This window comes from Brienomyrus brachyistius, chromosome 19 (genome assembly GCF_023856365.1).
Source record: "Brienomyrus brachyistius isolate T26 chromosome 19, BBRACH_0.4, whole genome shotgun sequence".
NCBI classification, from domain to species: Eukaryota; Metazoa; Chordata; class Actinopteri; order Osteoglossiformes; family Mormyridae; genus Brienomyrus; species Brienomyrus brachyistius.
The window spans coordinates 4386474-4410719 of record NC_064551.1 but is presented as its reverse complement, the minus strand read 5'-3'; the positions used below and the strand labels follow the sequence as shown (position 1 = coordinate 4410719).

Below are 24246 nucleotides of genomic sequence, written 5' to 3'. Positions count from 1 at the left end.
TCATACCATTGAGACAAAGGTATTGGGGCCCAGCTCTCAATCGTTAAATTCAGCCGTAACATTCAGACCCGTTATCACGGGTGTGTAAAATCAATCATGCAGCCATTTGCGAAAGAATGCGCAGTGAATTCAAGCGTGATGCTGTCATTGGATGCCGCCTTTGCAGCTCCAGACGTTTCTCCCCTGCTAAATATTTCACAGTGAACTGTAAGTGGTATTAATGCAGAAGTAAGACCAGTGCTAAGCCTTTGTGGCTCTGATCTGAAGGTTGCTAGTTCAAGCCCGACCTCAGCAGAATAGTCACATCTGAGGGACCTTGCGTAAGGCCCTCAACCCCCAGCTTCATGGTGCTGCTACTGGTGGTCGCCCTTTACTGCAAAGCTTGATCTGATCTATATTAGTGTCTGTGTGCCATGGAGAGTAGATGGAAAAAAGAGTGTCACAAATGCTCTTCTGGATGAATGGGAAAACATTCCCACAGACACACTCCATAAACTCGCAGCAAGCCTTCCCAGAAGAGTGGCAGCTGTTATAGCTGCAGAGGGGGGACCAGCTCCATACTGATGCCTGTGGATTTAGAATGGGATGTCATAGAAGTAGGTGTAATGGCCAAGTGCCCCAATACTTTTGTCCATAAAGTGTATGAGATTATATTAACGGCATAATATGCCATACAATGGAATAACTCTTAACTTTGAAGTACCGCAAACTACCATAGTCGTTAGCAGACATCTTCAAGCCTACAGAATATGAGAGCCTGACACTGATTTTTCCAGAATAAAACGTCATACATATAATGAAATACAATTAAATGGACATAATAAACATGCATTGTTTTATTTTACATTCCTAGCGAGCACTTCAGCTTCTGTTTGAACAGAACGAAAGGTCAAAGGGTTGCCAAACGAAGTCTGGACAAATCAATCTGGAGCGGGTAACGCAGGGCAGCACAGGGCCACTCAGCCTGTGTATCTTGTACTGCTGGTTCAGATAACCCCTCAATCTGGGACAGGTAACACAGGCAGCACAGGGCCACTCAGCCAGTGTATCTTGTACTGCTGGTTCAGATAACCCCTCAATCTGGGACAGGTAACACAGGCAGCACAGGGCCACTCAGCCTGTGTATCTTATACTGCTGGTTCAGATAACCCCTCAATCTGGGACAGGTAACACAGGCAGCACAGGGCCACTCAGCCAGTGTATCTTATACTGCTGGTTCAGATAACCCCTCAATCTGGGACAGGGAACACAGGCAGCACAGGGCCACTCAGCCTGTGCATCTTGTACTGCTGGTTCAGATAACCCCTCAATCTGGGACAGGTAACACAGGCAGCACAGGGCCACTCAGCCTGTGTATCTTATACTGCTGGTTCAGATAACCCCTTAATCTGGGACAGGTAACACAGGCAGCACAGGGCCACTCAGCCTGTGTATCTTATACTGCTGGTTCAGATAACCCCTCAATCTGGGACAGGTAACACAGGCAGCACAGGGCCACTCAGCCTGTGCATCTTGTACTGCTAGTTCAGATAACCCCTCAATCTGGGACAGGTAACACAGGCAGCACAGGGCCACTCAGCCTGTGTATCTTGTACTGCTGGTTCAGATAACCCCTCAATCTGGGACAGGTAAAACAGTCAGCACAGGGCCACTCAGCCTGTGTATCTTATACTGCTGGTTCAGATAACCCCTCAATCTGGGACAGGTAACACAGTCAGCACAGGGCCACTCAGCCTGTGCATTTTACTGTATGCTACTGGTTCAGATAACCCCTCAATCTGGGACAGGTAACACGGCACAGGGCCACTCAGCCTGTGTATCTTATACTGCTGGTTCAGATAACCCCTCAATCTGGGACAGGTAACACAGCACAGGGCCACTCAGCCTGTGTATCTTATACTGCTGGTTCAGATAACCCCTCAATCTGGGACAGGTAACACAGCACAGGGCCACTCAGCCTGTGTATCTTATACTGCTGGTTCAGATAACCCCTCGATCTGGGACAGGTAACACAGGCAGCACAGGGCCACTCAGCCTGTGTATCTTATACTGCTGGTTCAGATAACCCCTCAATCTGGGACAGGTAACACAGGCAGCACAGGGCCACTCAGCCTGTGTATCTTATACTGCTGGTTCAGATAACCCCTCGATCTGGGACAGGTAACACAGGCAGCACAGGGCCACTCAGCCTGAGTATCTTATACTGCTGGTTCAGATAACCCCTCAATCTGGGACAGGTAACACACGCAGCACAGGGCCACTCAGCCTGTGTATCTTATACTGCTGGTTCAGATAACCCCTCAATCTGGGACAGGTAACACAGGCAGCACAGGGACACTCAGCCTGTGTATCTTATACTGCTGGTTCAGATAACCCCTCAATCTGGGACAGGTAACACAGTCAGCACAGGGCCACTCAGCCTGTGTATCTTATACTGCTGGTTCAGATAACCCCTCGATCTGGGACAGGTAACACAGGCAGCACAGGGCCACTCAGCCTGTGTATCTTATACTGCTGGTTCAGATAACCCCTCGATCTGGGACAGGTAACACAGGCAGCACAGGGCCACTCAGCCTGAGTATCTTATACTGCTGGTTCAGATAACCCCTCAATCTGGGACAGGTAACACACGCAGCACAGGGCCACTCAGCCTGTGTATCTTATACTGCTGGTTCAGATAACCCCTCAATCTGGGACAGGTAACACAGGCAGCACAGGGACACTCAGCCTGTGTATCTTATACTGCTGGTTCAGATAACCCCTCAATCTGGGACAGGTAACACAGTCAGCACAGGGCCACTCAGCCTGTGTATCTTATACTGCTGGTTCAGATAACCCCTCAATCTGGGACAGGTAACACAGTCAGCACAGGGCCACTCAGCCTGTGTATCTTATACTGCTGGTTCAGATAACCCCTCAATCTGGGACAGGTAACACAGTCAGCACAGGGCCACTCAGCCTGTGTATCTTATACTGCTGGTTCAGATAACCCCTCAATCTGGGACAGGTAACACAGCAGCACAGGGCCACTTAGCCTGTGCATTTTACTGTATGCTACTGGTTCAGATAACCCCTCGATCTGGGGCAGGTAGCACAGGCAGCACAGGGCCACTTAGCCTGTGCATCTTATACTGCTGGTTCAGATAACCCCTCAATCTGGGACAGGTAACACATTCAGCACAGGGCCACTCAGCCTGTGTATCTTATACTGCTGGTTCAGATAACCCCTCAATCTGGGACAGGTAACACAGTCAGCACAGGGCCACTCAGCCTGTGTATCTTATACTGCTGGTTCAGATAACCCCTCAATCTGGGACAGGTAACACAGCACAGGGCCACTCAACCTGTGTATCTTATACTGCTGGTTCAGATAACCCCTCAATCTGGGACAGGTAACACAGCACAGGGCCACTCTGCCTGTGTATCTTATACTGCTGGTTCAGATAACCCCTCAATCTGGGACAGGTAACACAGCAGCACAGGGCCGCTTAACCTGTGCATTTTACTGTATGCTACTGGTTCAGATAACCCCTCGATCTGGGGCAGGTAGCACAGGCAGCACAGGGCCACTTAGCCTGTGTATCTTATACTGCTGGTTCAGATAACCCCTCAATCTGGGACAGGTAACACAGGCAGCACAGGGCCACTCAGCCTGTGTATATTGTACTGCTGGTTCAGATAACCCCTCAATCTGGGACAGGTAACACAGGCAGCACAGGGCCACTCAGCCTGTGCATCTTATACTGCTGGTTCAGATAACCCCTCAATCTGGGACAGGTAACACAGGCAGCACAGGGCCACTCAGCCTGTGCATCTTGTACTGCTGGTTCAGATAACCCCTCAATCTGGGACAGGTAAAACAGTCAGCACAGGGCCACTCAGCCTGTGTATCTTATACTGCTGGTTCAGATAACCCCTCAATCTGGGACAGGTAACACAGCACAGGGCCACTCAGCCTGTGTATCTTATACTGCTGGTTCAGATAACCCCTCAATCTGGGACAGGTAACACAGCACAGGGCCACTCAGCCTGTGTATCTTATACTGCTGGTTCAGATAACCCCTCAATCTGGGACAGGTAACACAGCACAGGGCCACTCAGCCTGTGTATCTTATACTGCTGGTTCAGATAACCCCTCAATCTGGGACAGGTAACACAGCAGCACAGGGCCACTTAACCTGTGCATTTTACTGTATGCTACTGGTTCAGATAACCCCTCGATCTGGGGCAGGTAGCACAGGCAGCACAGGGCCACTTAGCCTGTGCATCTTATGCTACTTGTTCAGATAACCCCTTGTTCACAAGCATTGGCGTGGGGGGAGAGACCGAGTATAGAGACAGATTATTCCCAATAGGATGCTTCCTCAGTTTGTTATTGTGATCCCACAGCCTGCAGGCAGCCCCTGACACCAACCGGTACCAACAGGGCCGAGAGCTGAGACACAAAAGTCAGCTGCGGGTCATATGAACGTGGACTGCCAACCTTTTACTGGTACTTTGTGGCCCAGTGTGTCAGTCACTATTATCCCCAGTGGTCAGAACCCCATTGGCGTCAATTAAATAACGTGAAGTTTCCTGTGACTATAGAGCATTAATCATCATGTGGTCACCTGGACAGGCCTAAAGCTTGGGAAAGGGTTGGACAGAGAGTGTGTATAAATGTGGATAATGCTCACTGGGGGGTCTGGGTGGGGGTAATGTAAAGCGCTTTGAGACAATACAATCTTGTGAAAATGCTCAATAGAAATAAAACTAGAATTGAATTGAGATGCTTGTGTGTCAGAATGACTTAAGACTCATGCTCCGGGGCCTTGAACATAGAGGGAGGGCTGTGTGTTTGTGTGACTTAGGCCTTGGTAGTCGGGAAAAGACGTGTTTCTGTCTCACAAGATTGTTAATCTGCTTCAAGCTCATGACATACGCAATAAGGAGGTATGACTATGGTGAAAGTTCTACAGATGTGTGTATGTTCCATAACTCTGCATCGTTCCCTTGTATAATGGACACAGTTCTCATCTAAAAAAATAAAAATAAATCTTGTTACAGTGAGTAAGTAATGTTTGCACCTGCAATTGTTGTCTTATTTAGTTACTATCAAACACAGCTGTAATGTTTACCAAAAACACTGAAATGAAGAGCATTTACTCAAGGGGGCAGCATGTTCACTGATTGGTAATTAACACTATTGGGGAAAGCTAAGACTGCATTGGTCACAGGGTACGAAGTATCGGGTGATGATGGTATATTAGAGAGGCTTCTCTACTGCCCAGTCAGTCTGCTGCAGGACTTCACACGGAGGTACTGTATGGTTCACAAGGTCTTACTCTTGTATTGCTTTCAGCTGCTGTACAAAATGTTGTACTTGTTGAGTTCTATCTTGATGCAGTTTAAATTAGAAAATTTATAGTTAATACATATTTACAGGATACAGTATACAGTCCTGTGCAAAAGTTTTAGCAAGTCAAAGAAAATGTTTTAAGCTTTTTATCTACGTAGTAAGAGTACATTTTCTCAGAAAAAAAAAAAAATTTAATTAATTTATTTAAATTATTTAACATTGGAATGAATGTAATTGAATAATGACAATAAAAGTTAACAGAATTTCTTATTTTCTCCAAAACAGTTACAGATATCTTGCTGGATACATAGATTTATGCCAAAGTTCCAGGCCTGTAGCCAGGAATAAATTTCTTGGGGTGTCCAGCTGCCCTACTGATAGGTGCCTCTCTGTAGATTTTGCAGACTGGTGGGGGGGGTCCACTTCTGTAGGGCCTCAAATTTCGAGAGGGATTCAAAATATCTGCCTGCTTCTTGATCAATTATAAAAAATCTCTGGGGGAGGGGCGGCTCAAACCGGTTCTTTTACTATGTGTCTGCATGCCGGCAGTGCTGATCCTGATTAACCACGCGGGCATTTCAGCATAAGGCAGCGGGCACCATGTTCTCAGGGGGCACCAAGCAGGGCAGCCCCTCCTAATCCCCCCCGCTCCCATTCAACAATGTCTTTAAACAAGTTCATGTGAATTAACGTCTGATATACTTGATATGCTTGTTCGGGGGCGGCATGGTGAAGCAGGGATTCGTCGTTTCCTCTGGGATCTGAGTCGCAGACTCTGCCCCGGCTCCACATGTGAGACGTTTGCATGTTCTCCCCTTGTCGCCGTGGGGTTTCCTCTGGGCTTTCCAGTTTGCCCCCACAATCCAAAGCCATGCTAAGGTAAAATGAAGTTACCCAGTTGTGTGTGTGTGAGTGTGGCTGTGTTTGCCCTGAGATGGGTTGGTGCCCCGTCCTGTGTTATTCCCTGCCTTGTGCTGGTAGCTTCTGGGATAGACTCAGTCCCCCAGAACCACATGACCCTGCACAGAACAAGCAGGTATAGACAATGGATGGAAGTATATTGTTCTTTGGCAGCCACTGAAAAGCCTGTGTAGCATTTTCACTGCGTTACATGCATTCTGTGAGCCACCAATCAGCTCCGTTCCTTTCTGACGTGACGTCATGTGTGCTGTTGCTCAGGGGCACTTAATGCTCTTAATCCAGCCCTGCTGCAGTGTAACGATCATATAACCATAATTTTCTTTCATTGCCTAAGATTTTTGCACAGTTCTGTATGTATGTACACACAGAAATTGACACAAGAATATGTTTATGTGTATATATGTAATGAGAGATGTTAACACTGCAAATGATTAGTTACCATAGTACTGAGAAAAAAGTACTATGGTGTATAAAAATCTACAAACATAAAAAATTTCATTTTAAGTGCAGGACTGGTGTGGTTGTGTAGGTTAAAATCTCTCTTTGTTTCCCCATGCAGGTTGCAAAGGTTGTTTTTTTTATCCTTTGGAACACAAAAAGATGAGAACTAACCATTCTGGCACTGAAAATATACATTATTGCTTCGAATCCTCAAACACTTCCTGCCTAAAGCACGTTTATCCAACCACAATACGAGCCTCTTTGTATGTTCTGTTAGGGGCCACCGTACTCCTCACTGTGCTGGGAAATCTCCTCGTCATCGTTACTATATCCCACTCCAAACAGCTGCACACTCCCACCAATTACCTCATCCTCTCCCTGGCTGTCAGCGACTTCCTCCTGGGGGCAGTGGTCATGCCGCCTAGCCTGATACGTACCCTGGAAACCTGCTGGTATTTGGGTGACTGGTTGTGTAAGATCCACACCAGTATAGAAACTTTACTCACTACAGCATCCATTTTTTTGCTTTATTTGATTTCTGTTGAGCGATACGTTGCTGTTTCTCAGCCTCTGCTGTATCACGCTTTGATCACTAACTGTGTTGTCAAGTACATGATCCTGACCTGCTGGGTTCTTTCTGCCCTTGTCACCTTTGGGATGGAGCTACACAGCTTGACAATTCAGGATGTTTACCTCACACAGTTTAACTGTGAGGGAAGGTGTGCTGTGTTACTAGACAAGGCGTCAAGCATATTATCTTCCCTTTTTATTTTCTTCATCCCAGGGTTATTTATGCTTGGCCTCTACCTGAAAATCCTAGTTATTGCACATAACCAAGCCCGTTCAATTCAGGTCACAATTCTAATTAACAGGAACCGTGAAAAGACCAGAATCATTCTGTCTAAGATGGAGCAAAAATCCACCAGGACACTGGGCATAGTTACTGCTGTGTTCCTGTCCTGCTGGTCACCCACATTTATATGCATAATAATAGACCCAGTCACTGGTTCATCCACACCGTACCTGTATGACATTCTTATTTGGATGTGCTATTTAAATTCAGGAATGAATCCCATAATTTATTCATTCTTATTTAAATGGTTTAGGGAGTCACTGAGAAAAGCCTTTAGTAAAATATTAAACAGTTTTGATTAATGTTACTATGGTGGGTCCAGGTTAAATGCTGGTAAATGTACAGTGTGACTGAGGTTTCTGTCTTTTCTCTTCATTTCCCACATCGATGTTACTGCTCCTCTGATACTGACTCCTGTGTCTGTAATTATCGTCACTGACTGTCTGCCTTTAATGTCAGGGCAGAGCACAGATGGAGCGGTTTATACTAGTTATTGCTATAAACACCACTAAATTAATTATATATACTATATTCTGTAGAGTGGCTCTAATTCAAACTGATTTTCACCATTTTTCTCTCGTTCACTTTAGCTTTTAGAAAATGCTAATAATAAAATGTGAAACTGTTTGAATGATGAGATTTAAATTCAGTGTTTTTATATTATACTGTATATGAAAATACACAAAATGTTCAATTGGTACAACCTTACAGATTAACATGATGACATTAAAAGTCAGATTATAAGAAAAATCCAGAAGTTAACAGAAGATGGGAAATAAAAATTTTCTTGCAAACTATATATTATATATAATTTATACAGTAGTGTTTATTTTGTACATTGGCTCCTGATTCAAACTGGTTTTAGTCATTTTTCTATCTTATTTACTTTCGATCTTCATAATTGTCAAGAAAATGTGAGTGAAAAAACGGTGATTGAATGGCGACATTTACGTTCAGTGCCATCTTCATAATTTATATCAAAATATTTGCCCCAAACCACCCAAACATTCGACTGATACATCCCTTCAGACTGACATAATGACATTATTAAATGGAGTAAAAATAACTCAAAGTTAACAGAGGACAGGAAACAGAAACTCATTTGATGTTTACAGGATAACAACCTGTGAGGGACCAAGACCAGCTGGCTGCTGATGTACTGATGCTTGTACCTGCAGAGCAGAGCAAGCAGCCTTGTTTGAAAGCTACAGTAGAAACAGGAGGGCAGAGTGGTGAACCCTTACACTGCCAGACTGCTACAGACACTGCAAGCTGTACTAGGGCCTGACCAATCAGATTTAGGAAACTGAGGCACTGGGCGTAATAAAGTCAGTTTAGATCAGGGGTGGGTGTTAATACTGGTACCACCAGAATCAGCACAACCCGTGATGACTTACCAGTACCCTGAGGATGTCCAGGAGAAATCTGAGAGAGGGGTTTGGAAGAACCCCAAGAAGAGGTAGAACCAAGTACAGAATCGTGTGGTGCAGAAGAGTTTGACAGGCATTGTTATACCCAAAGAAATGTTCACCTATAAGCACCTGGAATAGCCCACATAACAGCCTTGTGGGCCAGAAGCGACTGCAGCCCCACACCAACATATCCAGCATTCCCTGAAGTTTTCTACTTTAGACCAACAGTGTGCCCTTTCTAGACACGGACAAGAAGGACAGACCCAAGACCTGACTAATACCCACATTGAGAGATGCACACAAGCTCTTACAAAACGCGGACTAGATGCTACAACAGACAACTGATTGTGTAGAGTTGACCATATTCCCCACATATACTTTGACTGGATGCCCTGGATGACATCACACTTATGTTTAATCAATATCTGTTAGGCTGTTGTATGTATTACTTAGGCAGAAATAATTCTGTGATGCCCAGAAATAAGTGGCGTAAGCTGGAGTTGGAGAAAACTGTTGTTCTGATTACTGATTTATAGATTTTCAGGGTCACTTGGCCTGTGCATCCTGTGCTGTTGGTTCAGATAACGACTCGGTCTGGGGTGGGTAACAAGGCAGCACAGTGCCACTTAGCTTGTGCTTCCTATGCTGTTGGTTCAGATAACAACTTGGTCTGGGGCGGGTAACAAAGGGCCAATCAGCCTGTGCATCTTATACTGCTGTTTCAGATAACCCCTCGGTCCGTGGCGGGTAACACAGACAGCACAGGGCCACTGAGCCTGTGTATCTTATACTCCAGGTTCAGATAACTCTGTATGGGGAGGGTAACACAGGTAGCACAAGGCCACTTAGCCTATGCTTCCTATGCTGTTGGCTCAGATAACAACTTGGTCTGCGATGGGTAACACAGACAGCACAGGGCCACTGAGCCTGTGTATCTTATGTGCTGGTTCAGATAACCCCTCAGTCTTTGGGGGTGGGGGGGTAACACAGGCAGTACAGGTCCACTAGACTGCAGAAGACCCAGAACAGGATTTTATATAAACTCCTCTGCAGCAAATAGTTCTGGAGGAGAACAACAGTCATGCTCAAGCATGGGGGTGGGGGGAGCTGGGGGTGCCTGGGCACCAGCTCCTTTTGCTTAAACTCTTTACAGTGTGTCCATCTAAAGGTACAGAGTGCCCCTTTAATGTCTGTGTCAAGGCTTTGAGCACCTGCCCCTCAAAATGCCTCTGCACAGTACCGGTCACACCATCAATGAGCTCCGGGGCCTTGAACGTAGAGGGAGGGCTGTGTGTGTGTGTGACTTAGGCCTTGGCAGTCGGGAAAAGACGTGTTTGTGTCTCACAAGATTGTTAAACTGCTTCAAGCTCATGACCTACGCAATAAGGAGGTATGACTATGGTGAAAGTTCTACAGATGTGTGTATGTTCCATAACTCTGCATCGTTCCCTTCTATAATAGACACAGTTATTACGTAAAACATCTTGCTACAGTGAGTAAGTAATGTTTACACCTGCAGTTATTGTCTTCTTTAGTTACTATCAAACACTGCGATAATGTTTGCCAAAAAACATTGTAGTAAAGAGCATTTACTCAAGGGGGCAGCCTGTTGACTGAGTGGTTAATTAACACTATTGGGGAAAGCTAAGACTGCATTGGTCACAGGGTACGAAGTATCGGGTGATGATGGTATATTAGAGAGGCTTCTCTACTGCCCAGTCAGTCTGCTGCAGGACTTCACACGGAGGTACTGTATGGTTCACAAGGTCTTACTCTTGTATTGCTTTTAGCTGCTGTACAAAATGTTGTATCTGTTGAGTCCTATCTTGCTGCAGTTTAAATTAGAAAATTTATAGATAATATTTACAGGATACAGTATACAGTACTGTGCAAAAGTCTTAGCAAGTCAAAGAAAATGTTTCAAGCTTTTTATCTACGTAGTAAGAGCACATTTTCTCAGAGAAAATTTATTTATTTAAATAATTAAAAAAATAATTTTACATTGGAATGAATGTAATTGTGCAATAATAATAAAAGTTAACACAATTTCTTATTTTCTCCAAAAAAGTTACAGACATCTTGCTGGATGACTAGAAGATCACCACTTGGGTGCTCAAACCTCTCCTCAATGGCAACTCAGCCATTTTTTGTTAAATTTCACCACCAGCTCAGTTAATTAACTTAATCATTTAAATAATTTTCTGAAGTACTGATTAGCTAAACATAGTATGTCAGTGGTCAGAAAAAGTAGCAGAAACAAGGATATATTGGACAGTCACTGCAGGTATTAGTGTGACTTTTCTCTTAAAGCTTAAGCTAATGCACTTTGAGAGACATTTTTACGCCAAAGTTCCAGGCCTGTAGCCAAAAATAAATTTCTTGGGGTGTCCAGCTGCCCTACTGATAGGTCCCTCTTTGTTGCTTTTGCAGACTGGTGGGGGGGGTCCACTTCTGTGGGGCCTCAAATAAATTTCGAGAGGGATTCAAAATATCTGCCTGCTTCTTGATCAATAATAAAAAATCTCCGGGGGAGGGGCAGCTCAAACCGGTTCTTTTACTATGTGTCTGCATGCCTGCAGTGCTGATCCTGATTAACCACGCGGGCATTTCAGCATAAGGCAGCGGGCACCATGTTCTCAGGGGGCACCAAGCCGGGCAGCCCCTCCTAATCCCCCCCGCTCCCATTCAACAATGTCTTTTAACAAGTTCATGCAAATTAACGTCTGATATACTTGATATGATTGTTCGGGGGCGGCACGGTGAAGCAGGGATTCGTCGTTTCCTCTGGGATCTGAGTCTCAGACTCTGCCCCGGCTCCACATGTGAGACGTTTGCATGTTCTCCCCTTGTCGCCGTGGGGTTTCCTCTGGGCTTTCCAGTTTGCCCCCACAGTCCAAAACTATGCTAAGGTAAAATGAAGTTACCCAGTTGTGTGTGTGTGTGAGTGTGGCTGTGTTTGTCCTGAGATGGGTTGGTGCCCCATCCTGTGTTATTCCCTGCCTTGTGCTGGTAGCTTCTGGGATAGACTCAGTCCCCCAGAACCACATGACCCTGCACAGAACAAGCAGGTATAGACAATGGATGGAAGTATATTGTTCTTTGGCAGCCACTGAAAAGCCTGTGTAGCATTTTCACTGTGTCACATGCATTCTGTGAGGCACCAATCAGCTCCGTTCCTTTCTGACGTGACGTCATGTGTGCTGTTGCTCAGGGGCACTTAATGCTCTTAATCCAGCCCTGCTGCAGTGTGACGATCATATAACCATAATTTTCTTTCACTGCCTAAGATTTTTGCACAGTGCTCTATGTATGTACACACAGAAATTGACACAAGAATATGTTTATGTGTATATATGTAATGAGAGATGTTAACACTGCAAATGATTAGTTACCATAGTACTGAGAAAAAAGTACTATGGTGTATAAAAATCTCCATACATAAAAAAGTTCATTTTAAATGCAGGACTGGTGTGGATGTGCAGGTTAAAATCTCTCTTTGTTTCCCCATGCAGGTTGCAAAGGTTGTTATTTTTATCCTTTGGAACACAAAAAGATGAAAACTAACCATTCTGGGACTGAAAATATACATTATTGCTTCGAATCCTCAAACACTTCCTGCCTAAAGTACGTTTATCCAACCACAATACGAGCCTCTTTGTATGTTCTGTTAGGGGCCACTGTACTCCTCACTGTGCTGGGAAATCTCCTCGTCATCGTTACTATATCCCACTCCAAACAGCTGCACACTCCCACCAATTACCTCATCCTCTCCCTGGCTGTCAGTGACTTCCTCCTGGGGGCAGTGGTCATGCCGCCTAGCCTGATACGCTCCCTGGAAACCTGCTGGTATTTGGGTGACTGGTTCTGTAAGATACACACTAGTATAGAAATTTTACTCACTGCAGCATCCATTTTTATGCTTTATTTGATTTCTGTTGAGCGATACGTTGCTGTTTCTCAGCCTCTGTTGTATCACGCTTTGATCACAACTCGTGTTGCCAAGTACATGATCCTGACCTGCTGGGTTCTTTCTGCCCTTGTCAGCTTTGGGATGGAGCTACACAGCTTGAAAATTCAGGATGTTTACCTCACACAGTTTAGCTGTGAGGGAAGGTGTGCTGTGTTACTAGACAAGGCATCAAGCATATTATCTTCCCTTTTTATTTTCTTCATCCCAGGGTTATTTATGCTTGGCCTCTACCTGAAAATCCTAGTTATTGCACATAAACAAGCCCGTTCAATTCAGGTCACAATTCTTACGGCTGAGAAGCGGGAAAAGACCAGAATCATTCTGTCTAAGATGGAGCAAAAATCCACCAGGACACTGGGCATAGTTACTGCTGTGTTCCTGTCCTGCTGGTCACCCTCTTTTATATATTTAATAATAGATCCAGTCACTGATTTATCCACACCATACCTGTATGACATCCTTATTTGGATTTGCTATTTGAATTCAGTAATGAATCCCATAATTTATTCATTCTTATTTAAATGGTTTAGGGAGTCACTGAGAAAAGCCTTTAGTAAAATATTAAATAGTTTTGATTAGTGTTACTATGGAGGGTCCAGGTTAAATGCTGGTAAATGTACAGTGTGACTGAGGTTTCTGTCTTTTCTCCTCATTTCCCACATCGATGTTACTGCTCCTCTGATACTGACTCCTGTGTCTGTAATTATCATCACTGACTGTCTGCCTTTAATGTCAGGGCAGAGCACAGATGGAGCAGTTTATACTAGTTATTGCTATAAACACCACTAAATAAATTATATATACTATATTCTGTAGAGTGGCTCTAATTCAAATTGATTTTCACCATTTTTCTCTCGTTCACTTTAGCTTTTAGAAAATGCTAATAATAAAATGTGAAAAGAACTGTTTGAATGATTAGATTTAAATTCAGTGTTTTTATATTATACTGGATATGAAAATACAAAAAATATTCAATTGGTACAACATTACAGATTAATATGATGACATTAAAAGTCAGATTAGAAGAAAAATCCAGAAGTTAACAGAGGATGGGAAATAAAAACGTATTTGCTTGCAAACTATATTATATATAATTTATATAACAGTGTTTATTTTGTATATTGGCTCCTGATTCAAACTCGTTTTCGTCATTTTTCTATCCTGTTTACTTTGGATCTTCATAATTGTCAAGAAAATTTGAGTGAAAAAACGGTGATTGAATGGCGACATTTACGTTCAGTGCCATCTTCATAATTTATATCAAAATAGTTGCCCCAAACCACCCAAGCATTCGACTGATACATCCCTTCAGACTGACATAATGACATTATTAAATGGAGTAAAAATAGCTCAAAGTTAACAGAGGACAGGAAACAAACTAATTTGATGTTTACAGGATAATAACCTGTGAGGGACCAAGACCAGCCGGCTGCTGATGTACTGATGCTTGTACCTGCAGAGCAGAGCAAGCAGCCTTGTTTGAAAGCTACAGTAGAAACAGGAGGGCAGAGTGGTGAACCCTTACACTGCCAGACTGCTACAGACACTGCAAGCTGTACTAGGGCCTGACCAATCAGAGTTTAGGAAACTGAGGCACTGGGCGTAATAAAGTCAGTTTAGATCAGGGGTGGGTGTTAATACTGGTACCACCAGAATCAGCACAAGCACCAACCCGTGATGACTTACCAGTACCCTGAGGATGTCTAGGAGAAATCTGAGAGAGGGGTTTGGAAGAACCAAGTATAGAATCGTATGGTGCAGAAGAGTTTGACAGGCATTGTTATACCCAAAGAAATGTTCACCTAGGAGCACCTGGAATAGCCCACATAACAGCCTTGTGGGCCAGAAGCGACTGCAGCCCCATACCAACATATCCAGCATTCCCTGAAGTTTTCTACTTTGGACCAACAGTGTGGCCTTTCTAGACACGGACAAGAAGGACAGACCCAAGACCTGACTAATACCCACATTGAGAGATGTACACAAGCTCTGACAAAACGCTGACTAGATGCTACAACAGACAACTGGCTGTGTAGAGTTCACCATATTCCCCACATATACTTTGACTGGATGCCCTGGATGACATCATACTTATGTTTAATCAATATCTGTTAGGCTGTTGTATGTATTACTTAGGCAGAAATAATTCTGTGATGCCCAGAAATAAACTGGCGTAAGCTGGAGTTGGAGAAAACTGTTGTTCTGATTACTGATTTATAGATTTTCAGGGTCACTTGGCCTGTGCATCCTGTGCTGTTGGTTCAGATAACGACTCGGTCTGGGGTGGGTAACAGAGGCAGCACAGTGCCACGTAGCTTGTGCATCCTATGCTGTTGGTTCAGATAACAACTTGGTCTGGGGCGGGTAACAAAGGGCCAATCAGACTGTGTATCTTATACTGCTGGTTCAGATAACAACTCTGTATAGGGCGGGTGACACAAACAGCACAGGGCCTCTTACCCTGTGTATCATATGCTGCTGGTTCAGATAACCCCTCAGTATAGCGCAGGTAACAAGGCAACACATGGTCAATCAGCCTGTGCATCTTATACTGCTGTTTCAGATAACCCCTCGGTCCGTGGCGGGTAACACAGGCAGCACAGGGCCATTCACCCTTTGTATCTTATGCTTCTGGCTCAGATAACCCCTCGGTCTGGGACGAATAACACAGACAGCACAGGGCCACTGAGCCTTTGTATCTTATGGTGGTGATTTAGATAACAACCTGGTCTGGGGTGGGTAACACAGGCAGCACAGGGCCACTCAGCCTGTGTATCTTATTAACAAGGTAAGCAAGAGGTAAGAAACAAATATCCATCCATCCATCCATCCATTTTCCAAACCGCTTATCCTACTGGGTCGCGAGGGGTCCGGAGCCTATCCCGGAAGCAATGTGCACGAGTTAGGGAACAACCCAGGGTGGGGGACCAGCCCATCGCAGGGCACACTCACACACCATTCACTCACGCATGCACTCCTATGGGCAACTTAGCAACTCCAATTAGCCTCAGCATGTTTTTGGACTGTGGGGGGAAACCTCACGACGACATGGGGAGAACATGCACCCTAGATGGACAGGACAGGACCGGGAACAAGATGAAACCATTACTGGGGCACAGGGAACAGGCCGCCGATGAGGCGTCAGAGGTGCGACCACAGGCCGGCAACAAGGCGACGGCGGGGGACCCGCAGGCGGGTGGGACTCGAGTCCTGCGCCTATGTCCCCTCCCTTTACGGGACACTGACTGGCGGAATTCTGGCCGGGATCGTCCCTACTGGGGCGAAGGCAGAGGAGTCCTCCTCCTGAAGGAGTCCATTTGGGCCATTAGGGAAGTCCCCGAGGGGTCCCTTTCGAGCTCCTCCTCTCCCTCCATCAAGGGAGGAGGCTGGACAGTCAGGTAGTCTGACACCTCCTCGGGGACCGGAACTGGGGTATGGCAGTCTGACGCTGGTAACAAGGCAACACAGGTTAAATCAGCCTGTATCTTATGCTGGTGGTTCAGTTAACAACTGAAGCTTAAGCGGGAAACAGGGGCAGCACAGGGTCACTTAGCCTGTGCATCTTATGCTTCTGGTTCAGATAACCCCTCAGTCTGGCGCGGGTAACAGAGGCAACACAGGGTAAATCAGCCTGTATCTTCTGCGGCTGGTTCAGATAACAACTCGGTCTGGGGCGGGAAACAAAGGCAGTACAGGGCCACTTAGCCTGTGTATCTTATTCTGCTGGTTCAGTTAACTTAGTCTGGGATGGGTAACACAGGCAGCACAGGGTCACTCAGCCTGTGTATCTTATGTGCTGGTTCAGATAACCCTTCAATCCGGGGCTGTTAACACAGGCAGCACAGGGCCACTCAGCCTGTATATCTTATGATGCTGGATCAGATAACCCCTCAGTCTTTGGGGGTGGGGGGGGTAACACAGGCAGTACAGGTCCACTAGACTGCAGAAGACCCAGAACAGGATTATATATAAACTCCTCTGCAGCAAATAGTTCTGGAGGAGTTAAACAACAGTCATGCTCAAGCATGGGGGTGGGGGGAGCTGGGGGTGCCTTAACCCAGAATCTGACAGATATAGTATAGCAGCTAGTTACTGTTCTTGCCAGTCATCCGAAACAATAAAACAACATATGAATGATTTCGGCCTATGTGATGTCGTACTTTTCACGCCACGCTCAGATAATGCATGTTTTCTCGCCAGTCCACCATTCTTACTCCCTGATGGACTTTTTTCTTAGCAGCAATTCAGTCATGAAGGATATATGTGAGAGACAAATTCACCCGATCACAATCAGTGGCCATGCACCTGTCACTATGACGGTCACTGTAAAAGTTAGTGCACCACCTTTTAAACACAGGCAGCAAAGGGCCACTAAACTGCAGAAGACCCAGAACAGGATTTTATATAAACTCCTCTACAGCAAATAGTTCTGGAGGAGTTAAACAACAGTCATGCTCAAGCATGGGGGTGGGGGGAGCTGGGGGTGCCTGGGCACCAGCTCCTTTTGCTTAAACTCTTTACAGTGTGTCCATCTAAAGGTACAGAGTGTCCCTTTAATGTCTGTGTCAAGGCTTTGAGCACCTGCCCCTCAAAATGCCTCTGCACAGTACCGGTCACACCATCAATGAGCTCCGGGGCCTTGAACGTAGAGGGAGGGCTGTGTGTGTGTGTGACTTAGGCCTTGGCAGTCGGGAAAAGACGTGTTTGTGTCTCACAAGATTGTTAAACTGCTTCAAGCTCATGACATACGCAATAAGGAGGTATGACTATGGTGAAAGTTCTACAGATGTGTGTATGTTCCATAACTCTGCATCGTTCCCTTCTATAATAGACACAGTTATTACGTAAAACATCTTGCTACAGTGAAAGTGATGTTTACACGTGCAGTTATTGTCTTATTTAGTTACTATCAAACACAGCTGTAATGTTTACCAAAAACACTGAAATGAAGAGCATTTACTCAAGGGGGCAGCCTGTTCACTGATTGGTTAATTAACACTACTGGGGAAAGCTAAGACTGCATTGGTCACAGGGTACGAAGTATCGGGTGATGATGGTATATTAGAGAGGCTTCTCTACTGCCCAGTCAGTCTGCTGCAGGACTTCACACGGAGGTACTGTATGGTTCACAAGGTCTTACTCTTGTATTGCTTTCAGCTGCTGTACAAAATGTTGTATCTGTTGAGTCCTATCTTAATGCAGTTTAAATTAGAAAATTTATAGATAATACTGTACATATTTACAGGATACAGTATACAGTCCTGTGCAAAAGTCTTAGCAAGTCAAAGAAAATGTTTCAAGCTTTTTATCTACATATTAAGAGCACATTTTCTCAGAGAAAATTTATTCATTTAAATAATTTAAAAAATTATTTTACATTGGAATGAATGTAATTGTGCAATAACAATAAAAGTTAACACAATTTCTTATTTTCTCCAAAAAAGTTACAGACATCTTGCTGGATGACTAGAAGATCACCACTTTGGTGCCCAAACCTCTCCTCAATGGCAACTCAGCCATTTTTTGTTAAATTTCACCACCAGCTCAGTTAATTAACTAAATCATTTAAATAATTTTCTGAAGTACTGATTAGCTAAACATAGTATGTCAGTGGTCAGAAAAAGTAGCAAAAACAAGGATATATTGGACAGTCACTGGAGGTATTAGTGTGACTTTTCTCTTAAAGCTTAAGCTAATGCACTTTGAGAGACATTTTTACGCCAAAGTTCCAGGACTGTAGCCAAAAATAAATTTCTTGCGTTGTCCAGCTGCCCTACTGATAGGTCCCTCTTTGTTGCTTTTGCAGACTGCTGGGGGGGGGGGTCCACTTCTGTGGGGCCTCAAACAAATTTCGAGAGGGACTCAAAATATCTGCCTGCTTCTTGATCAATTATAAAAAATCTCCGGGGGAGGGGCAGCTCAAACCGGTTCTTTTACTATGTGTCTGCATGCCTGCAGTGCTGACCCTGATTAACCACGCGGGCATTTCAGCACATGGCAGCAGGCACCATGTTCTCAGGGGGCACCAAGCAGGGCAGCCCCTCCTAATCCCCCCCGCTCCCATTCAACAATGTCTTTTAAGAAGTTCACGTGAATTAACGTCTATTATATTTGATATGATTGTTCGGGGGCGGCACGGTGAAGCAGGGATTCGTCGTTTCCTCTGGGATCTGAGTCTCAGACTCTGCCCCGGCTCCACATGTGAGACGTTTGCATGTTCTCCCCTTGTCGCCGTGGGGTTTCCTCTGGGCTTTCCAGTTTGCCCCCACAGTCCAAAACTATGCTAAGGTAAAATGAAGTTACCCAGTTGTGTGTGTGTGTGAGTGTGGCTGTGTTTGCCCTGAGATGGGTTGGTGCCCCATCCTGTGTTATTCCCTGCCTTGTGCTGGTAGCTTCTGGGATAGACTCAGTCCCCCAGAACCACATGACCCTGCACAGAACAAGCAGGTATAGACAATGGATGGAAGTATATTGTTCTTTGGCAGCCACTGAAAAGCCTGTGTAGCATTTTCACTGTGTTACATGCATTCTGTGAGCCACCAATCAGCTCCGTTCCTTTCTGATGTGACGTCATGTGTGCTATTGCTCAGGGGCACTTAATGCTCTTAATCCAGCCCTGCTGCAGTGTAACGATCATATAACCATAATTTTCTTTCGCTGCCTAAGATTTTTGCACAGTGCTCTATGTATGTACACACAGAAATTGACAAAAGAATATGTTTATGTGTATATATATGTAATGAGAGATGTTAACACTGCAAATGATTAGTTACCATAGTACTGAGAAAATGTACTATGGTGTATAAAAATCTACATACATAAAAAAGTTCATTTTAAGTGCAGGACTGGTGTGGTTGTGCAGGTTAAAATCTCTCTTTGTTTCCCCATGCAGGTTGCAAAGGTTGTTATTTTTATCCTTTGGAACACAAAAAGATGAGAACTAACCATTCTGGGACTGAAAATATACATTATTGCTTTGAATCCTCAAACACTTCCTGCCTAAAGCACATTTATCCAACCACAATACGAGCCCCTTTGTATGTTCTGTTAGGGGCCACCGTACTCCTCACTGTGCTGGGAAATCTCCTCGTCATCGTTACTATATCCCACTCCAAACAGCTGCACACTCCCACCAATTACCTCATCCTCTCCCTGGCTGTCAGCGACTTCCTCCTGGGGGCAGTGGTCATGCCGCCTAGCCTGATACGCTCCCTGGAAACCTGCTGGTATTTGGGTGACTGGTTGTGTAAGATCCACACCAGTATAGAAACTTTACTCACTGCAGCATCCATTTATATGCTTTATTTGATTTCTGTTGAGCGATACGTTGCTGTTTCTCGGCCTCTGTTGTATCACGCTTTAATCACTAACTGTGTTGCAAAGTACATGATCTTGACCTGCTGGGTTCTTTCTGCCCTTGTCAGCTTTGGGATGGAGCTAAGCAGCTTGATAATTCAGGATGTTTACCCCAGACAATTAAACTGTGAGGGAAGGTGTGCTGTGATACTAGACAAGGTGTCAAGCATATTGTTTTCCCTTTTTATTTTCTTCATCCCAGGGTTATTTATGCTTGTCCTCTACCTGAAAATCCTAGTTATTGCACATAAACAAGCCCGTTCAATTCAGGTCACAATTCTAATTAACAGGAACCATGAAAAAACTAAAACCATTCTGTCTAAGATGGAGCAAAAATCCACCAGGACACTGGGCATAGTTACTGCTGTGTTCCTGTCCTGCTGGTCGCCCTGTTTTATATATTTAATAATAGATCCAGTCACTGGTTTATCCACACCGTACCTGTATGACATCCTGATTTGGATTTGCTATTTGAATTCAGTAATGAATCCCATAATTTATTCATTCTTATTTAAATGGTTTAGGGAGTCACTGAGAAAAGCCTTTAGTAAAATATTAAACAGTTTTGATTAATGTTACTATGGAGGGTCCAGGTTAAATGCTGTTAAATGTACAGTGTGACTGAGGTTTCTGTCTTTTCTCCTCATTTCCCACATCGATGTTACTGCTCCTCTGATACTGACTCCTGTGTCTGTAATTATCATCACTGACTGTCTGCCTTTCATGTCAGGGCAGAGCACAGATGGAGCGGTTTATACTAGTTATTGCTATAAACACCACTAAATAAATTATATATAATACAGGGTGTCCATAAAGTCTCTTCACAATTTCAAAAATGTATTATTATTTGCTGCAATATCAACGCACTCAGACAAAACTTGTATTGGGAGGGGACTTCAACTTAATACTTAACCCAGAATCTGACAGATATAGTATAGCAGCTAGTTACTGTTCTTGCCAGTCATCCGAAACAATAAAACAACATATGAATGATTTCGGCCTATGTGATGTCGTACTTTTCACGCCACGCTCAGATAATGCATGTTTTCTCGCCAGTCCACCATTCTTACTCCCTGATGGACTTTTTTCTTAGCAGCAATTCAGTCATGAAGGATATATGTGAGAGACAAATTCACCCGATCACAATCAGTGGCCATGCACCTGTCACTATGACGGTCACTGTAAAAGTTAGTGCACCACCTTTTAAACACAGGCAGCAAAGGGCCACTAAACTGCAGAAGACCCAGAACAGGATTTTATATAAACTCCTCTACAGCAAATAGTTCTGGAGGAGGTGAACAACAGTCATGCTCAAGCATGGGGGTGGGGGGAGCTGGGGGTGCCTGGGCACCAGCTCCTTTTGCTTAAACTCTTTACAGTGTGTCCATCTAAAGGTACAGAGTGCCCCTTTAATGTATGTGTCAAGGCTTTGAGCACCTGCCCCTCAAAATGCCTCTGCACAGTACCGGTCACACCATCAATGAGCTCCGGGGCCTTGAACGTAGAGGGAAGGCTGTGTGTGTGTGTGACTTAGGCCTTGGCAGTCGGGAAAAGACGTGTTTGTGTCTCACAAGCTTGTTAAACTGCTTCAAGCTCATGACATACGCAATAAGGAGGTATGACTATGGTGAAAGTTCTACAGATGCGTGTATGTTCCATAACTCTGCATCGTTCCCTTCTATAATAGACACAGTTATTACGTAAAACATCTTGCTACAGTGAGTAAGTAATGTTTACACCTGCAGTTATTGTCTTATTTAGTTACTATCAAACACAGCTGTAATGTTTACCAAAAACACTGAAATGAAGAGCATTTACTCAAGGGGGCAGCCAGTTGACTGATTGGTTAATTAACACTATTGGGGAAAGCTAAGACTGCATTGGTCACAGGGTACGAAGTATCGGGTGATGATGGTATATTAGAGAGGCTTCTCTACTGCCCAGTCAGTCTGCTGCAGGACTTCACACGGAGGTACTGTATGGTTCACAAGGTCTTACTCTTGTATTGCTTTCAGCTGCTGTACAAAATGTTGTATCTGTTGAGTCCTATCTTGATCAATAATAAAAAATATCCAGGGGAGGGGCGGCTCAAACCGGTTCTTTTACTATGTGTCACAATTTTTATGTGACACAAATTCACCCGATCACAATCAGTGACCATGCACCTGTCACTATAGGAGTTAGTGCACCACCTTTTAAACGGTGGAGACTGAATGCATCATTACTAATGGACTCAGAATTTCTAGAAGTTATTAAAAAATATCGGACAACATTTATTGAAATGAATTACCTGCCTGGTATATCTGTGTGCTTTTGCTGGGAGACGGCAAAGGCTGTAATACGAGGCAGAATAATTTCACATTCAGCACACAGAGAGAAAAAGGGAAAAGCACTCGAGACGGAACTAGAACAGAAATTTAAGACGTTGGAATCAGCACATGTTTCCTCCCAAGAAAAACACCTTCTCAGTGAGCTGAGAAAATTTGTGGCCACGTTGGAATTGAATATCTTTACACTGTAACTTTAAGTTAAAATAAAGTTGTCCTCCGGAGAGGGGGGGGGGTGGCAGAAAAAAAATATTACAAAGGCAAATGAAAGGACAGATATGTGGAAATGATTACAAAATGAGACGTATATATTTACGTTTTTTTGCCTCATTTAATACACCTCTATATGGGCACCATTAGCTGCATGAAGCACATGAAGACGGTACTCGATTCCTTGTCATGTTCGCTGTAGCGTCCCCTCAGCAATGGGGGTAATGGCTTCAGTGATCCTCTGCTTTAGATTACTGCTATTCCGGAACCTTTGTTCGCAATGTGATTAAAAACTTTGATAACCACTGAGCACATACAACAAATCTGATGAAGATATCTCATCAATTGCCTTTGTAATACATTTTTGAAATTGTAAAGAGACTTTATGGACATCCTGTATATTCTGTGGAGTGGCTCTAATTGAAACTGCTTTTCATCATTTTTCTCTCATTCACTTTAATTTTTCAAAAATGCAAATGATAAAATGTGAAAGCAAAACTGTGTTGGTGAGATTTAAATTCAGTGTTTTTAATATTATACATCAAAATACACAACCGGGACATCATTAAAGATTGATATGGTGACAATAAAACATTACAAGTCAGATTAGAAAACAAAATCCAGAAGTTAACAGAGGACAGGAAACAAAAACTCATTTGATGTTTACAGGATAATAACCTGTGAGGGACCAAGACCAGCTGGCTGCTGATGTACTGATGCTTGTACCTGCAGAGCAGAGCAAGCAGCCTTGTTTGAAAGCTACAGTAGAAACAGGAGGGCAGAGTGGTGAACCCTTGCACTGCCAGACTGCTACAGACACTGCAAGCTGTACTAGGGCCTGAACAATCAGAGTTTAGGAAACTGAGGCACTGGGCGTTAATACTGGTACCACCAGAATCAGCACAAGCGCCAACCCGTGATGACTTACCAGTACCCTGAGGATGTCCAGGAGAAATCTGAGAGAGGGGTTTGGAAGAACCAAGTATAGAATCGTATGGTGCAGAAGAGTTTGACAGGCATTGTTATACCCAAAGAAATGTTCACCTAGGAGCACCTGGAATAGCCCACATAACAGCCTTGTGGGCCAGAAGCGACTGCAGCCCCATACCAACATATCCAGCATTCACTGAAGTTTTCTACTTTGGACCAACAGTGTGGTCTTTCTAGACACGGACAAGAAGGACAGACCCAAGACCTGACTAATACCCACATTGAGAGATGCACACAAGCTCTTACAAAACACTGACTAGATGCTACAACAGACAACTGACTGTGTAGAGTTGACCATATTCCCCACATATACTTTGACTGGATGCCCTGGATGACATCACACTTATGTTTAATCAATATCTGTTAGGCTGTTGTATATATTACTTAGGCAGAAATAATTCTGTGATGCCCAGAAATAAATTGCGTAA

The 24246-nt window shown here is 44.2% G+C and overlaps 2 protein-coding genes across 16 annotated transcripts in view; both read left to right on the top strand.

The window, feature by feature from the left end:
- Positions 1–5148: 5148 nt before the first annotated feature.
- The window catches only part of LOC125714941 (trace amine-associated receptor 1-like), a 67435-nt gene continuing 48337 nt past the window's right edge, over positions 5149–24246 (top strand). For 6 of the 15 annotated variants that reach the window (XM_048986075.1, XM_048986064.1, XM_048986073.1 and 3 more), the window contains exons 1-2: positions 12476–13211; positions 20562–20884. In XM_048986075.1, coding sequence (XP_048842032.1) covers positions 12519–13211; positions 20562–20864 — 996 coding nt within the window. In that variant the 5' untranslated portion in view covers positions 12476–12518 and the 3' untranslated portion in view covers positions 20865–20884. Of the gene's footprint in view, positions 5299–6818; positions 7909–10623; positions 10713–12475; positions 13839–17960; positions 18050–19827; positions 21276–24246 lie in introns of those variants that run through there. The other 9 variants (XM_048986066.1, XR_007383893.1, XR_007383894.1 and 6 more) reach the window with 9 other exon arrangements.
- The window catches only part of LOC125714946 (trace amine-associated receptor 1-like), a 62437-nt gene continuing 60340 nt past the window's right edge, over positions 22150–24246 (top strand). The window contains exon 1 of the mRNA XM_048986110.1: positions 22150–22263. The gene's annotated coding sequence lies outside the window, so the exon portion shown is untranslated. The remainder of the gene's footprint in view (positions 22264–24246) is intronic.